Raw genomic sequence first — 14,580 nt, 5'->3', positions numbered from 1 at the left:
ATTGTGGAACTAACTTGGATGTAACTTTTTTTAAAAGAAATCGGGAGTGTTAGTAACAACTCATTATCCTTCCTCTTGCCCTCCTCTTTTTCATTTTTCTCTCTTATACTATGTTAGGCCGTGATTTTTCAGTTTCCTTAGGGTAGGCACATTGGCTAAATTAAAGTGGTTCTGGAGTAAGTCTTTTCTAGAACGTATCGTGACTTAGCTTTGTAACCATCAGGCTGGTGGGACTACTCTGAAGTAAATGCAACCTGAGCTACTGTAGGAAAGCTACCTGCTATCCTCCTAAAATTGTATTAGTGGTTATTCAGCTGTGCAGGTCTTCAATTATGATTTCAGTAGACTGTTTCTGAGCGCACCAGGATGTAAATGTAACAACTGTTTGCCATTCTGTAAAGCAGCCATGTCTTTTTTAGGCATTGTGTAGCAGGTTTAAGATCCCAGAAAAAAAACAAGTGTTTAAATATTCATACAGGTGCTATGCTTGTATTCCCACCCGTTCCAAAGCACCATTCTGGAAATGAATCTGAAGGTCTACATGGCATTATGTCATAACACTTGAAATATAGGAACTAAATATGGAGTCTGTATCAAAAATACAATGTTATTTCACTGAAATACCTTTGAATTGGTTTTATTATATATATATATATATATATATATATATATATATATATATATATATATATATATATATATATATATATATATATATATATATATATATGCAATAATGTCTGTTCTCTGAAATCCATTTCATGCTTCTCTGCTACTGTGCGTCCTTTTAACTGTGGACCAAAGGCCAACCTTGCAGTTTTTGTAAGAAAACGAAAATGAGAGAAACGGTAAAGAGAAGGGAGAGACCATTAAATATGAGAATGCAATTTTGTAGAATTTCACCAAGCCATTGCTATGCCAGTAAAGACTACAGTTAAATCTCCTTTTTGCACTGCAACAGTGCATATGATCTTTCTGGAATTGTACAGAGTTTAAAAGTTTTTGTTTTCTTATGTACAGAGAACTGTATCATATGGCAGAATCTTCTGTTAAATAAATTAGTCTCTCATACATATATATACACCTATATATATATATACATGCTTTGGTATATGTGAGTGGGCGTGTGTGGGAGGGTATATATGTATATACATGTGCACACACACGCGCGCACACATATATTATATATCTATAAAATGGCAGCCAGTGCTATTGCAATTTGTCTAATAAAGCTTTAGTAAAAACAAGTGTATTCTGGAAAGATGTACAGAGCAAAGAGATGGGGTGCTTTAATGCTATTCTGATTTACATTGTTTGGTTAAACGTATTTTATACTGTTCCTTTTTTTTATTAGATCATCCAGGGCAATTTAACATTTGTACCTAAATGTGCAAGTCACTAATTTAGATTTATTTTTATTTTTATTTATTTTTTTGCGATCACTATTCAACAGTGTTGAAAGTTATGGTTAATCATGCTTTTACATCAAATTGCAAAATTGGAAAGCGCTCATTAGGTTAAAAACACAAATACATATCCAGATATGTCTGATTTACTGGCTCTCAGGAGCATGAAAAACAGATCATGCAAGGTGAATAAGCCCTATTGAAATCAATACTGTCAATCTTTGGAAAAGAGAAGAGAGTTAACGGAAAGAAGGCTGTTGAAAATGATTGGTGTGGCCTTAACTACAGTCCTATTGTGCTCCAAGAAAGAGGGAATGGGGAGAGAGAAAAATAAGCTTTTGTTTAAATCTTTATTACGTATTCAATTATAGATGTATTTTTGATGTGAGTTCCAATTGTATAGAATGATAAGCTGATGACAGCAAAAACAAAACGGCACCTCCTTTGGCCTGGTGACATTTTTGAAGCTAACACTCTACTTGTTCAGAACTGTAAAAATGAACTTCGGTTGTAATTCTTATAAACTAAACTGCGGTTAAGTAGAAAGCAAGCCAACTTATTACGTGTTTTTGTTTGTTTTAATTTGATATGATATTTATGTTAATCTAACTCAGTTATGTGGATAGGACTTGATTATAAGAACCAGCTTAGGTGATCTGCTCTAGGAAAAATTCAAAGTATATTCTTCAAATCTATTCTATTTTGATGCCTAATTCTGTTATGGGAGAACATCTTGTAATGTCCTTGTTTTTTTTGTATGAAATCTGCATAATATTGTCTACTGTGTAAGGCAGAACAATTTTCTTATCATGAGAAAGGCCATTCTGTTTCCAGGGTACAAGTGTTTAAAAGCATGCACAACTTGTTTCCCCTTGTAACGTTCATGAACATCTACACAACTGATTTATAAAAGAAAAAAAAAGAACAAAAAAAGGGGAAAAAAATCTTTACAAGCTATAGGGGTATACCAGATGTTGCAGCGGTTTTAGTGATAATCCAATTATTTTCATGTGTTGTCTATTATACACAAACACAATTTGGAGGCCTCGGTTGCAAGTGGCAGAGCTTTCTGTGTATAATTTGTCTAAATAATTTGTCTAATAAAATGGTTTTTTAAACTTGCCTCTCTGCCTATTTCAACGATCATGTGAATAGACAAACAAATAAGTACGGTAAATATGAATCCAAAGCATTCGTTGACTTGGTGCCATAACCGTGTTATACCTGCAGGATAATTACTCAGTTTCTAATTTCTAGGAAAGGCCTCATAAAGAATGTTTAGCTTAATTTGATTAATATTTATACCATATTCTTAAAGTCAATGTCCCCTTTTCTCAACTGATTAGTACAGGGGTCCCAACCCCTGTGCCACGGCTCAGAACCGGGCCACGGTTTGGAACCAGGTCACACAAGCAGCGGACAACTGCACAAGTGCATCCAGCTCCACTTGCACAAGTGGTGGGCGCATGCGCTCGTGCGTGAAGCTTTATTTGTGCGTGAAGCTTAATTTGTGCAAAAAAGTTGGGTTAGATCCTAGAACAACACATGCAGTAAAACAGCTCTGAGAATTACTGATTTGAAACCTCTAGCATTTGTTGAATTCACTGGAATAGAGAAATAAATCAAAGGAGAAAGTTTACACTGAAATTTCCCAAAGCTGGTGGGCTGTACCAGGGAAATCCCCCCCCCCAAATAAAATGTCCATCAAGCATCGTTCAGTAATGCTTCACTGGGAACAACACTTAACAGGCTTCTTCACAGATGTCAATTGACCAAGGAAATTCAGATACTTCAAATACAAATATTATCAGGTAAGTTGTGGCTCCAAACCTAATCAGAAAAGAACTATCAACCCAGGAGTGGGCTCAAAAAGTCAAGATGGCAGAAATGACCACATAATCAAATGCACATTTTTTCATGTGACAAACATGTAGCTTCATCTTTGCCATTTTTTGACCCCACTTGGACATGCCTCTTTATCAACAGTTGTCCCTAAAGCACAACACTTTAAGAATTAGTCTGTTAATTTCAATTGAGTCATGTTCAGTTCTTGAAATGTCTGCCATTCTGATCTGTCTTGATGAATAATGTAACAGTTGTTCCAAGGACATTCCAGTACTGATTTAACCTACAGGAATTGTTCATGGATAACTGCATAATTCTAGTGGCAGGACTGAATTATTTTCACCATAAGGACCATAGAAGAATCCATTCAAGACTATAAGGACTGCAGACAATTGCTGGCATGGAGTTATAAATAAGGAGACGATGATAGATAGATAGATAGATAGATAGATAGATAGATAGATAGATAGATAGATAGATAGATAGATAGATAGATAGATAGATAGATAGATAGATAGATAGATAGATAGATAGATAGATAGATAGACATCATTATTGTCAGTAGCTTGAACAAAAAATGGCAAATTCCTTACATTTAAAACCATTAGCATTTAACGTGGATGAAAGTTTATAATTTCTATATGGATAAGTTAGAAATTAAAACTCATACTTTGGTAGCACCTCTTGTATATATCATGAAAGTATTTTATGGTTATTATTGAACAATGTACTTTTGCAGATCAAATAGGTAGGGATGGTGGTGGTGACTAACATTTACTGTATGTTTAATTAAGATAGCAGGGATTATCTCTGTGGGACTGAATCAACCAGACAGTTATTATGGGAGACAGGCAGTCCTCAACTAACTGGGCTCTAGGAAATGTAACTCATAGGGTAAAGATGTTACATGGCATACTGAGAGATGTAGTGTCCATGCCACTACATTCTGGATCAGTTGAAGCTTCTGGATGGTCATCAAGGACAGTCCCATGCAAAATTAATTGCAATAGTCAAGCCACAATATGACCAGATCCTGAATGACTTCCTAAAGGTCCACCTGACTTTGGGAAGAGTGCAGCTGGTGTACCAGATGAACTTTGGCAAAGGTCTTCTGAGCCAGAGCTGCTACCTGCTAATCAAGCAGGAATAGTGAGTCCAGGAAGACCCCAGATTGTGTACTATTGTTGAACGAGGAAGCACTACCCCATCCAAGGTTATTGGAGAAAGCACATGATTAAGGAAAAAATGTCCCTACTTTAGAAATATTCAGATCATAGCTGAATATGAGGCAAAACCTCTACAAATCAAAGAAATGAACTTGCTCTGAAGATGTTAAAGCCACACATTGGTGTAAATGGAAGAGAGGTGTGATTCCCATGGACATTTGGAAAAATGCTATTGATGTCCAAAGACAGAATGAAATTTCAGACTGTTACCCTTTGCTTTCAATCAGCATCTTTATCAGGGCTCTCCACTTTGTGCTGAAAGAAGATAGCAGAGGTTTTATCTGTTAGATGCCATTTAGAGTCACTTGCTTGTGAGATGAGCAACTATATAAATTAGGCAGATAGACAGACAAAACATTTCGGTGTTTTCAATTTTCAGAAGACAGTTATGATACTAATGTCCCATTGCTGCCAAAAGTATTCAGAATGTAGAAAAATTTGAGACCTCTCATCCTAGTACAAGTATTCAGCCAGCTTCTTGAAACTTAGACAGCATTGTTATTGTTATTGTTGTTGTTGGTTTTTAAAATGCTTACCTTTCTGCGTACTCTAGACTCACAACTTTTATTCTTAGAAACTTGTAAACTTCTGTTGTAGGATTCCAAAGGTCTACTCAAGTGGAAGTGCTAATTTTCTGTTGGCAACTTGCAATTCACCCAAATAACATAGCAAAGTAGCAATAACAATTTCTCCTGCATTTCATTGTTCCTAACAATTGGCAACGGGTAATTCTTCTGATAAGCCCTACGTATAGTCAGGCTGAACTTCTCTGAACCAATCTGACTACTTATATTTCTTTTATAGTATGCCCAATTCATGATTCTACCACAAGAGCAATAGGGAAGTTCAAAACAATCCCAGTTTGTTGCCAAGCCATTCACCTGGTACATGGTTTATATTTTTTTGGCATCCGATATAACAACTGCTAGGTGGCCTCTCATCCGAGTTAATGGTGACGCTACTTCCCATCACTTTTTCTGCTTCAGTTATAGAACATGGAGTTTCATTATGGGATCCCAGTCCCTAGTTTCTTAACCATCTTTATTTTATCTCACACGTTCTTCTGTTGTCCAATATACAGAACCACCATAGGAAATAAAGGAAAGCTTCTAAAGTATATATATCCTACTGTTTTGCTACTGCTGAAATAACACAGAGTACCACCTTATTCTATTTCTTCAGAGTTGTTCTGTGGCTTTAATAAAATAATAATAATAATAATAATAATAATAATAATAATAATAATAATAATAATAATAATAATAATAATAATAATAATAATAATAATAATAATAAAGTTGGAAAGGACCTTGGAGGTCATCTAGTCCAACCCCCTGCTCAGGCAGGAAACCCTATACCATTTCAGACAAATGGCTGTCCAGTCTCTTCTTATATTGGCACTCTTTTGCTGAGAAATTCGGCAGGTTCAATTGTTGACTTTTAAATGCATTTCCTGAATTCCAAATCTTACTTCAATGCTCAGAAATAAGGATATTTTTTTCTGCACAACAGCAATTGAACTTTTCCTCCTGATTCTTACCTGCATCAGACCAGCCTTTCATGCTGTTTGGATTTTTATGTATCTAAATCTACTATAGATTTAGGGCTGGCTGTGAATATTTCTGAGTCTTTGTAATCATCAGGTACAATGTACATGTTGGTAGTAAGTATGTATATGTTTGCAATTTCCAAAGAGAATATAAAGTTACAAGAAAATACAAGAGTGCAATAGTTAGGTTGAAGTGAATTAAAGATGCTGATATCCAGTTAAATCTGACATCTCTTCCCAAAAATATATACCAGCACTCCTGATTGGTTCATTCAACCTATTTAGATGTGCTAGATACCTAATTAAAATGATAATTCCTAAATAAAGGAGGACATTTTTTTGGTTTGACTTTGCTCTTCCTACTACAATCTTAGGAGGAAGTTACCGAAGTATCCTATAAGGCAGTGGTGGTGAACCTATGGCACATGTGCCAGAGGCGGCACTCAGAGCCCTCTCTGTGGGCACGCGCGCCATGCCCTAGAGATGGCAACCGTCCTCTTCAACCAGCCGCCCACTAACTCGCTGAGGTCCCACATGGCCGGATGCATCCCAGCACCCATGCGCTCGCTAGCCTGTGTGCGGGGGCTGATGGTGTCAGGCAGCAGCCACCCGGGCCCCTGCCTCGCCTTGCCCTGTGACAATGGCACCCCGCCCTGCCTCGCCTGGCCTTGCCTCTCCCCGCAGGATGAGCCTCCTGCCCACCGCCCTACCCGCCAGAGACCCCCTGGATCTCCCCCAACGCTGCCCGGCCCCCACAGGTGTCCCTCCCCAGGAGCAACATTGAGCTGGCCACGCCCATCCTGGCCACGCCCACCCATCTGCCATGACCACCGTAGCCACACTCAGCGGGCCACGCCCACCCAGCACCCGGCAATACATAAGTGGGATTTGGGTTGCAGTTTGGGCACTCGGTCTCTAAAAGGTTCGCCATCACTGCTATAAGGGCTAAGATTTTGGTCATGTGGGAAAGTGATTTTCAAAACTGTTAAACATATTTTGTTATATTGCTTGTTTATGCTGGCAAACAGTCAAGAGTTGAAAACCTCACATTGAAACAAATTTCCAATCAATTTTACTTACTAACTTTACTTTCCATTTATCCATGACTCTTGCCCAAAATTTAGCTAAATTGTGTATTCATATGCAAAAAAACGCACAGCCATCCAGTTGCTAAGCCCAATTAATTTTACAGCTTATTCTTTTTATATATATGTAACCTGTTTTGTATTATTGAGCACACCAGAGGCTGAAAAGAATCTAAATACAGGCATGTTGCTAAATGAAACTCAAATTTTATAGCAGTTGGTAAGTTGCTACTTTTAGTTTATATCTGGTGCATTAGCTGTTATCAAATTCTGCATGGGATGACCACCTGGAGAAAGGAATCATCACACGCATGTGGTATCTATGTGCAATTTCTCTCTGAATCTGCAGCAGATGCTTGCAACAGTTAACTCTCAGATGGCCGCCAGATGGCACTTTAGTATTTTACTTAGCAATTCCCTTTTAAAATATGGTTTTTGAATATCAACTGTTTCCCTGTTTGTTTCTTACTCTACAGGGGATAGATTCCAGCACTGATCAGATGTAACTAGAAATCATGTAGATTAATGCTACCAATCTCAAGTATATTTAGTAAGCAGATTAAGGAACTGTGAAGCAGAAAATCCAGTAGTACTATGCTGTTGTGAAAGTACACAATATAATATTAAAAGTAACACGTTTCTATATATATGAATACACTTGAGCCCAACAGCCTTAATCAAGTGATAAGAGGGGTAGAAAACGCTTCCCAGTCCCTCCCATGGCATGGTTTGGTTTGGAGGCTGCAAGGTTACTGATGGAGGTTGGTAGGAGAGGCTAAGTGATTGTATGGGCATTGATTGTGCCAATGTCCAATCTGCCCACAGTTGTTTCAGGCTGAGCTAATTGTGTATCCCCTTTGCAAGCCTTGATAGCAGGGGAGTTTTTCCTCCTGTGGGGACAGGGATTACTTAGGGCTAAAGGTTGAGGGACTTCTACCTGGGAAAGTTTTAAGGACATTAGCCTTTCCTTCTGTTTCTGTTGCCTTTCTAGCTTTTGGTGGGCACACTGAACTGCCAACGATTTTACTTGATCAGGGGTAATAATAATAATAAAATTGTAAAGCACCTTGGAGATCGTCTAGTCCAACCCCCTGCTCAGGCAGGAAACCCTATACCATTTCAGACAAATGGCTGTCCAGTCTCTTCTTAAAAATTTCAGTGTTGGAGCATTCACAACTTCTGGAGACAAGTTATTCCAGTGATTAATTGTTCTAACTGTCAGGAAGTTTCTTAGTTCTAGGTTGCTTCTCTCCTTGATTAGTTTCCATCCGTTGTTTCTTGTCCTGCCTTCAGGCACTTTGGAGAATAGCTGGACTCCCTCTTCTTTGTGGCAGCCCCTGAGATATTGGAACACTGCTATCATGTCCCCCCTCGTCCTTCTCTTCATTAGACCAGAGAAAACTTTACATAATATAGGTAGTCCTTGACTTAGAACAATTCATTTAGTGACCGTTAAAAGTTACAACAGCACTGGAAAAAAGTGACATGGTCAGTTTTCATACTTATGACTATTGCAGCATCTCCATGGTCATGTGATTTACATTTGGATGTTGACAACTGGTTCCCCTTTTGCAACCTTCTGACAAGTAGTCAATGGGAAAGCCAGATTCACCTAACAACTGTGTAACAACTGCAGTGATTCACTTAACAAATATGGCAAGAAAAGTTGTAAAATGGGGCAAAACTCACTTAACAAATTTCTCACCTAGCAACATAAATCTGGAGTTCAATTGTGGTTGTAAGTTGAGGACCACCTGTACTGTTTTATGGACTTCCTATAGAAAGCAGACGCTTCCCAAGTAAACTTGAATTGGAAGCAGTGCTAGCAGCAAAAGAAAGTAATCCTTTCCCAGATTCTACTCTTTACCTTGTGTAAATAGATTCACCCATTGTATTAAATAGTAATGTGTTTTGTTGGTGTTCAGTGAGATACAGCATTGTCTGAAAGCTCATTTGCACCACAGTGATACCAACACAAACCTAATTACGAACTTGTAATTAAAATGACATGAGGTGTGCAAACCACAACTGTGAGTGATAATTCTATTTGATTCTTCTTCATCTTAAATTTAAGAAAATTCTAGGCACACGGGTGTCAAACTCCCCACGTGATGTGTCACGACATATCACAACTTTTTTCACATTGCAGGAGCTAGGGTGAGCGCGGCCTCTGCATGATGCAACCAGCCTGTAGGCTGGCAGTTTGACACCCTTATTCTAGGGCAGTGGTGGCAAACCTATGGCATGGGTACCAGAGGCAGCACGCAGAGCCCTCTCTGTGGGCACGCGTGCCATCACCCCAGTCCTAGGCCTTCAGCTGGGTTTTATAAAACCTTTTTGCTTTAGGCCTCCGCCGCCATGTACAAAAAAAAAGGTTCAATCAGTCAATTTCAACTTCTCACGGGGAAAAAAAGATCTTGCAAAGTTGGAATTGATTGATTGAACTTTTTAGTCCCACCCAGTCTGCCGTTACCACCACAGCCACGCCCATGCAATGGGCCACACCCATCCGGCACCAGACAATACATAAGTGGGTTTTGGGTTGCAGTTTGGGCACTCGGTCTCTAAAAGATTCGCCATCACTGTTCTAGGGCTATGAAGGAAACTGTTATACTAATTAAAACTAGAAAGCAGAATAATAGGCTCAATAATTTTAACAAATATACTTGTTGCATTTGAAAAATAATAAACGCACCAACTTAAGTAGATTTGTTGATCATACCCGCTGCTTCTGAAATGTCCATTAACCAATAGGATTGTAAACAAAACAGTTTGCGGTACAAATGTGTTTTGCGTTCCACCATGTATTCATATTTTTTTCTGAAAAAGTAATTGACTAAGACCCTTTGTTTGGATAAGACAAGCTTGCTGCTATTCCACGGTCTTTCTCCACAGAAACTTTCCATCCGGATTGCGACGAAGTAAACCTTGCCAGCCTGCAAAATGGAGGCACGGGAGGGGAATACTTTTCGGGGACACCCACAAGCCCATCCTCTTTATGAAATAAAACAGAAACACGGGCCGACCCCAAGCACGGAATGGGGTTCCGGATTACTAAGGGAAGGAATCTCGTTAAGAGAATCGATAGAAAGCGCTGCAGGCTTCTTGCCAATCAGACTTCACGGGTCTCGCAAAGCGCGCCTGAGCGTCCCTAAAAAGGAGGGATCTTCGTAGGCTATCAATAACAGCCCGCGTTCCCCTCCGCTCTTCTTCCGCGCAGCGCGATCGCCAAGGAGACCGGGGCAGGCGCTGCTACTATGCAGACTGCCTCACGCTGGAAGTCAACCCCGCGTCCCATGGTGCGCGCCCTTTTTCAAAGAGGAAGTCAAGTGTGGCGAATGAGACACAGACCACCATTGTCCGCGCGACATTTTAATAACCTGCACCTACAATATTCAACCTGTTGTTTGCACAGGGGACAACCCTGCGACACAAAAAGCCACCCGACGGGGCGGCAGGCGAAGAGCCCGGCCAGAGACTTGGCGCTCCCCGGCGCCATGGCTCCGGCGCTCGGGCTCCCGCGCGGCGTGGGCACGGAGCAGGCGGAGGGAAGGGCGAAGTTACCCTCAACAACATGTCGGGCTGTTCGCCCAGGAACGACGTCGAGGGTGCCCCCTGCCTCCGCCCGGGAAGGGCTTCGCGGGCTTTGTGGAAACGCGGCGTCCTCTCTGAGCTTGGTTGTTTTCCTGCAGACGTTTCATTACCCAACCTAGGTATGACATCAGCAATACGCCCTCGGGCAAAGAAACGTCTGCAAGAAAACAAGCCAAGCTCAGAAAGCACCCAGGACCCCTCATTTCAACTTCTTGAGCTACAAATATTCTCCTTTGTGGAAACAGATTGCAGAGGGCCCAGCTTAATCCAAAAAGGTGATTTTTATCCTTTCCAGGGACAGAACAGACCCAGGTTGGTCACCTCAAAGAACCTTGTGGGACAGCAGTGCCGGGATGAGGATCTACTTCTTTTTCCCCCAGTGCCTTTTTCCTGGATTTCTTTTAATCTTGTTTAAACTCCTAGGATTTTTGGGTGGACCTCCTCATCCAAGTACTTTCCAGGTCAGACCCTGCCTGGCTTCAGGAAAGGGAGGGGATTAGTTGAAGTTACTTGTACTGGAAGGGTCTGGGTGAAAATCCTTTGTGGCAGAGAAGAGTCACCCCTTGATCTAAAGACAACTATTACTGGGACCACCAAGACAACTCCCATCAATATTGACAGGGAAAGCCACTAGAATATAAAATGAGAGCAAATCTCACTCCCTACTAACACTGATGTAACTAGTTTAATAATGAAATATCTGCAAGAAAATAATCAAGTTTGGAGAGCACCAAGGATCCCATAACTATGCTTTTCAACATCCTTTTCCCCACCCATCCCCTCCAATGTGTTGAACCTATAATTCCCATTACTCTGTCTATCCTAGCTTGTGCTGGTCAGCGAAGGACACATGAATTGCAGAAGGCTGCTTCCAGAAAAAGTGGTAGAAAAATATACCAGAAGATTCCCAAGCAGAAAATGACTTCATCCAGATCTTCAGAAGGGTTCGCCCCCCACATTCTTGGAGCAGAGCTGGGCCTCTATTCATTTTTTCTTTCAATTGCATTTTTTTTCAGGTACAATTGAATTGCAATGAGTGTCATAGCCCTATTTGGGAAACAAAGGATTCCAATCTGAACTGCAGAGATATTTAGGGAAATTTAAACCTCAAGCCAAATCATTAAGAACTAAAACCTGCTGAAAATCAAAGGCTTTTCATTTTGATATGCATGGAAATTTTGTACAAGATTGCCTCCTGAATTACAAATATTTAAGGATTATAATGTGTTAAGGTGTTAAAAAAAACCCATTGGAACAGTTTTTGGGAAATAAAACCAGCACATTTTTGCTTTTATTAAGACATTAGTAAATAAAACAGTTTCCTGCAAAATAAATCAGAATCATATGATTTAATGCAGTTAATACAGTCCAGTTTACAGATGAGCCATTTTAATCAATATAGTAATGGTTTAAGAAACCACCAGAGGGCAGGACTGAAACAACAGAAATAGCAGGAAAGTCAAATTTGTCTAAACATTAGGAGAATAAAACCTTTTGGCAATGAAATACTATATCTCAAGAGCTGATTAAAATATATCCCTGCAGTGAGAAATATTTAAATCAAGTTAGTCAATCATGTCCTAGAGATGTGGTTTTTTATTTTTTTATTTTTATTTTATTTTATTTTATTTATTTTTTATTTTTAAATTTATTTGCTGCCTATCTCACTGTGGGGCGACTCTAGGCGGGTTACAATAATACAAAGGAAGAAAATAAAGGAATATAAAAAGAGTCCTTGTACTTGCACATATTATTATTATTATTATTATTATTATTATTATTATTATTATTATTATTATTATTATTATTATTATTANAATATTTGAAGTGTCCAATTAAAAGTAATTAAAACCCCTATAAAATCCCCTAGGCCAGTCCCGCTTGCTGGAACAACCACGTCTTGAGGGCGCGGCGGAAGGAAGGGAGATCAGGGATCACCCTGATCTCTGGGGGCAGTTCGTTCCAGAGGGTGGGAGCTCCCACAGAGAAGGCCCTCCCCCTTGGGGTCGCCAGCCGTTGCAGCATCCGCACAATCACATGATCAAAATTTGGGTGCTTGGCAATCACCATGCATTTACAACAGTTGCAGTGTCCCAGCATCATGTGATCACCATTTGCAACCTTCTGATCAGCTTCTGACAAGCAAAGTCAATGGGGAAAGCTGGGTTTGCTTAACGATTGTATGATTCACTTAACAACTGCAGTGATTTACTTAGCAACCGTGGCCAAAGTGTTATAAAATTGGACATGACTCACTTAACAATCACTTTGCTTAGCAACGGAAATTATGGTTCCAATTGTTGCATTGTACAATGCAGTTACTGTTTTCATACCTGGATAGCTTAAAAACCAGTATTGTGCTGTTCTGAAAACAAAACACAAAATAGGTTTGACGTAATAATAGATTTCTGAAGGAACATAGAATCTGTGGATAAACTCTATGACAGATAATGAGGTTTCTTAGATTTATGATCTAACAAACTGACCATAGTTTTGTTACAATTCTGGGAACTGTATCGTCGTATTTGTGTATCATTTTAAGTATTGATACCATCAAAGTTAGGACATCTGATGATGTGACCGTGGTTGATCTCAAAACGTTATTGGATAGGAGACTACAAGAAAATAGGACCACTAAGATTTTAAGGACAAATATGGAAAAAGGCAATAGAAAACCACTTCTACACTGTTACCAGGAAAAGAACGTCTGTCTGTCTATGAAATCAATAAGAGTCTGTCTTATCAAACAGAGACTTTATCTTATTCTTATATAAATAGTTGCTGTTGTTAGTTACGAAGTCGTGTCCAACCCATCGCGACCCCATGGACAACGTTCCTCCAGGCCTTCCTGTCCTCTACCATCTTCTGGAGTCCATTTAAGCTCACGCCTACTGCTTCAGTGACTCCATCCAGCCACCTCATTCTCTGTCATCCCCTTCTTCTATTGCCCTCAATCTTTCCCAGCATTAGGCTCTTCTCCAGTGAATCCTTCCTTCTCATTAGGCGGCCAAAGTATTTGAGTTTCAACTTCAGGATCTGGCCTTCTAAAGAGCAGTCGGGGTTGATCTAGGACTGACCGGTTTGATCACCTTGCAGTCCAGGGGACTCGCAGGAGTCTTCTCCAGCACCATAGTTCAAAGGCCTCAATTCTTTGGCGCTCAGCCTTTCTCATGGTCCAATTTTCACAGCCATACATTGCAAACATACATACATACATACCATATAAATAGTAAGATAAATATTAATGCCTACAAGTACTAAGGAACACTATAGATGTCTTCAGAAAATTGTAATTCATTGACAATGCCTAAATGTTATCCTGGTGACCAGGGATATTTAGTAAGGGATCAGAGTACATTTTTCTGAACTTGATAAAGTATGTTTGCAAATTTTAAGTGCAAGGCTTCGATTTTAAAAATGATTCTGGATTCTGGAAAAACTGTTGGGTTCAACCCTGGTGACCAAACACTTGACCGGAGCAGTCTGGGGAGATAACCTGTATCTTGTAAAAGGGCATTTCAGTAACTGCTTTGAATCTGTCATTCTCCTTTATCTTCTGTCTTCCTGCATTTTCTACTTCTCACTACTTTGGCCAAACATTGTCACTTTTTTCTAATTCATCATCTGCTTGCATCATGTGTCTGAAGTTTGTGAGGTCTTGCTTGCTATTACAGTAATTGTCTCAAGGGATCAGAATAGATTGTTAGTTAGTTGGTCCAGAATAATTTGATAGGTTCTTTTGAATCTCAAACCATGATTAAAAGGCATCACTGTTAACTACAAAAGCCATTGTTTTAACGTTGCTACTCTAGAAATAACCTTATCCTTCACGATCAAACTTGTTATTACTTTCTTTCCTATGATTAACCTCTTTA

The 14,580-nt window shown here is 39.6% G+C and overlaps 1 protein-coding gene across 1 annotated transcript in view; it reads left to right on the top strand.

Annotated features, from left to right (window-relative positions):
* Window positions 1-3,167: 3,167 nt before the first annotated feature.
* Window positions 3,168-14,580, top strand: part of ATOH1 (atonal bHLH transcription factor 1) — a 20,374-nt gene continuing 8,961 nt past the window's right edge. Inside the window, exon 1 of the mRNA XM_029284086.1 lies at window positions 3,168-3,217. Coding sequence (XP_029139919.1) covers window positions 3,168-3,217 — 50 coding nt within the window. The remainder of the gene's footprint in view (window positions 3,218-14,580) is intronic.

The sequence above is a fragment of the Protobothrops mucrosquamatus genome, unplaced genomic scaffold (genome assembly GCF_001527695.2).
Source record: "Protobothrops mucrosquamatus isolate PMUCROS unplaced genomic scaffold, P.Mucros_1.0 scaffold367, whole genome shotgun sequence".
Taxonomy (NCBI): Eukaryota; Metazoa; Chordata; class Lepidosauria; order Squamata; family Viperidae; genus Protobothrops; species Protobothrops mucrosquamatus.
This window is presented reverse-complemented; position numbering and strand designations above follow the sequence as displayed.